Source organism: Cyprinodon variegatus, unplaced genomic scaffold (assembly GCF_000732505.1).
Source record: "Cyprinodon variegatus isolate N-32 unplaced genomic scaffold, C_variegatus-1.0 Scaffold12, whole genome shotgun sequence".
NCBI classification, from domain to species: Eukaryota; Metazoa; Chordata; class Actinopteri; order Cyprinodontiformes; family Cyprinodontidae; genus Cyprinodon; species Cyprinodon variegatus.
Genome location: NW_015150465.1, coordinates 354,956 through 357,872, shown reverse-complemented (window position 1 = coordinate 357,872; position 2,917 = coordinate 354,956). Strand labels below are relative to the sequence as shown.

The window sequence follows — 2,917 nt, the reverse complement described above, 5'->3', positions numbered from 1 at the left end:
ACATTTGAATACTCAGATCTTCAATGGAGGAGTTAAGGAGATGCATTGTAGTTTATTCATTTCCTATTTGATTACCATCCCATAATTTTATTCCAAATATAGTAAAAATGTATTTAGCTTCTTCCTGGACAGTCCTAATTCTTATTTTCCATTCTTTCTGCCCCTGTTTGGTAACAGGCTCAGACGTAACACCAAACTACAGTGACAACAGCCCAACCAACATCACCATCAGCCTGTGGTGCACCTGCAGGGGCACAGGTCATCAGGAGCCAGACTGTGAGGCCTTCCATAGGGACTTCACTCATAACACTTGCCTCAGTAAGTCCACATATTATTCTGCCAAATAACCGGGCCAAACTCACACAGAGATAGAGCTGCAAGAACTCTCCATAAAATGCAATTCAGTTTAGTTGTATAGCGCAAATTCATGAAACCTGTCATCCCGAGGCACCTGACAGAGACGATTCAACCAGATCATCCAGTCAGATGGATTTAAAATTTTCTATCTAAGAAAAACCAGCTGATTGCATTCACTCATTGACTTTTCAGCAATCCCTCACGCTAAGCATGCTTTTTGCAACAGTGGAGAGGAAGAACTCCATATTAACAGGAAAACCGTACAGAAGAATCAGATATAACAGACAGAAGAAATCTATCTAAAGATGAAACAGCTACTTACAATTAATGAACAACTTTATACAGACACATGTAAAAAGAAAAAAATCAGCTTCAGACATCAAACTTCTCTTCGTTGTTGATATACCCCAAAAGGAATCCAGATTCCCAACATGGAACAGAACTCATTCCAGAAACCGGAAAGGAACCTATCTCGAAAGGATGCCTGTGGCCGGGCTGTGGAGGAAAAAAATAATTCTGGGGTGAATTATGTTAACAATTGGTCCTCCTAATTGTCAATCATTTTTGGTGATATGTTTACGTAAGGCCGTTCTACGTGCGTAGAACATTTGCTCGATCTAAGAAAGGAAGAGAGAGGTTACACGGCTCACTGAAGACGGGCAGCACAGAGGTCGGAAAGCGGACCGGGTAGGTGGAGCAGAGAAGCGGACTCAGCGCTGCCTTGGATGAGGAAATCCGGTGACTGGATGACTGATGAGCGGGCCGGGGGAGCTCGAGCAGGTTCCGAAATGGAGCAGTGATCAGCATCAGCTGGAGGTACCAGGGAGGCCCAGTGAGGTTCTCAACCCGGCTTGGTGACACCAGGTGAGCATGGGGGAAATGCCTGCAGCAGGATCGGAGCAGTGAGTGAGATCCAGGTCGTGTAGATACCACACTAGTTTAACACTCTGACATCCTCCAGCTGTCAGAGAGCTGTTTTTATAGCGCAGCCGCAAACACCGCAGAACAAGCCGTAGGTGTGTACCATGCCCACCAGTCAACTCCAGTCACCTGTGGAGAGAGCAGAGGAAGAAAACTACCTGCTGGGTCCTGACATCTGGTTATGTAGGAAAATATGGAATATTTCCAAAAACAAGTTGAATACATAGATGTGGTTGGAAGTTTTGTGGAATGAGGTCAACGGAAAAAGAAAACTCTTCCTCACCCACCATGGGGGGTCTCTCCCCCTGTTTTCCTCCAAGCTCAGGTCCTCTACCAGAGGCCTTGGAGCTTGAGAGTTCTGCGCAGTATCTTTGCTGTTCCTAGAACTGCAATTTTCTGGACCAAGATGTCTGATCTATTTCCAGAAATCTGCTGTAACCACTCCTCAAGTTTGGGGTTCACTGCCCCGAGGGCCCCAATGACCACGGGTTCCACTGATGCCTTGACCTTCAGGTTTTCTCCAGCTTTTCTCTAAACCTCTAGTATTTCTCTGGTTTCTCATGTTCCCTTTTCCTGATGTTGCCGTCACCTGGTATTGCTATGTCAACCACAATGGCTTTTTTACACTCACTGCAATATTTGTGCCGCAAAGAAGAAAACCAGCATCAGAAATATTTGAAGTCTGAATATGCTTAAAGTTAAACAAGATATTTCAGAACCCCTTTGAAGGAGAGATCAGCTGCTGAATAGATTTTAGATTTCATCAGCTCAATCAGAGAGGTGGACTTATTCCTAGTTCCTCAGCAGATCTCAGAGCAATAGGTTCAGTGGTGACATCTCCTGCTGGCTGGAATCACTCTGAGAGCATCACTCTGAGAGCAGATGTTTATGCTTGACGGAGATGGAAAAAGATTCCCCCTTACAGTTCAAGGAACTATAAAAGAGGTGGCCAGAAATCAGAAAGCTCAGTGAGGTCCACCAGGGATGAGGCTAACGCAAGGAAATTGTAAGGCAAAGATAGAAACAGCCAATCATGCAGAAAAAGAATGTTGGACATCTATTAACACATGCTTTCAATTATCTGATGAGACTGGGTGGAAGGAGCACAAATGGACTGAATGGACAATCAGTGCAGAGAGAGATTGAAGAACATAACTAGATGACAGGCCACAAACATAAATATGGTGATGGGAGGACATCAGTATATTCAAGTCTATCATGTGAGGATGTTCTAATCACATTGCCACATAATTTGGTCCAATGCTCCAGAAAAAAAAACACCTAAACAAACTGCAACTAGTCCAAAATAAAGCAACGTGTCTTAGACTAACATTTCCAACATATACAAATTTGTTAGTGTGCACATGGCATTAGGTGGGCCATTGCTGAAATATATGGTTGATGTTGTCCTTTCTTAGTTTTTTTTTTTCAGAAATATTTTTAGTATATAATATCCCTTTGTCATGATTTTATCGAGAGCTCGGACCCACATGCAGAGAAACCAAAACAGAGAGACCAGGGAAAAACTTTAACAGGTTTATTGAGAAGGTTGTGGAGATTCCAGTGTTGCTCTGAACACTGCTCAACCGGAACTGAAAGGTGAGGGGAAGACACTGCGGTTAGTTCAGGTTCAGTGGGA

The 2,917-nt window shown here is 43.7% G+C and overlaps 1 protein-coding gene across 1 annotated transcript in view; it reads left to right on the top strand.

The window, feature by feature from the left end:
- LOC107088879 (GDNF family receptor alpha-2-like) overlaps window positions 1-2,917 on the top strand; it is a 108,398-nt gene that overhangs the window by 78,841 nt on the left and 26,640 nt on the right. Inside the window, exon 6 of the mRNA XM_015381339.1 lies at window positions 178-318. Coding sequence (XP_015236825.1) covers window positions 178-318 — 141 coding nt within the window. The remainder of the gene's footprint in view (window positions 1-177; window positions 319-2,917) is intronic.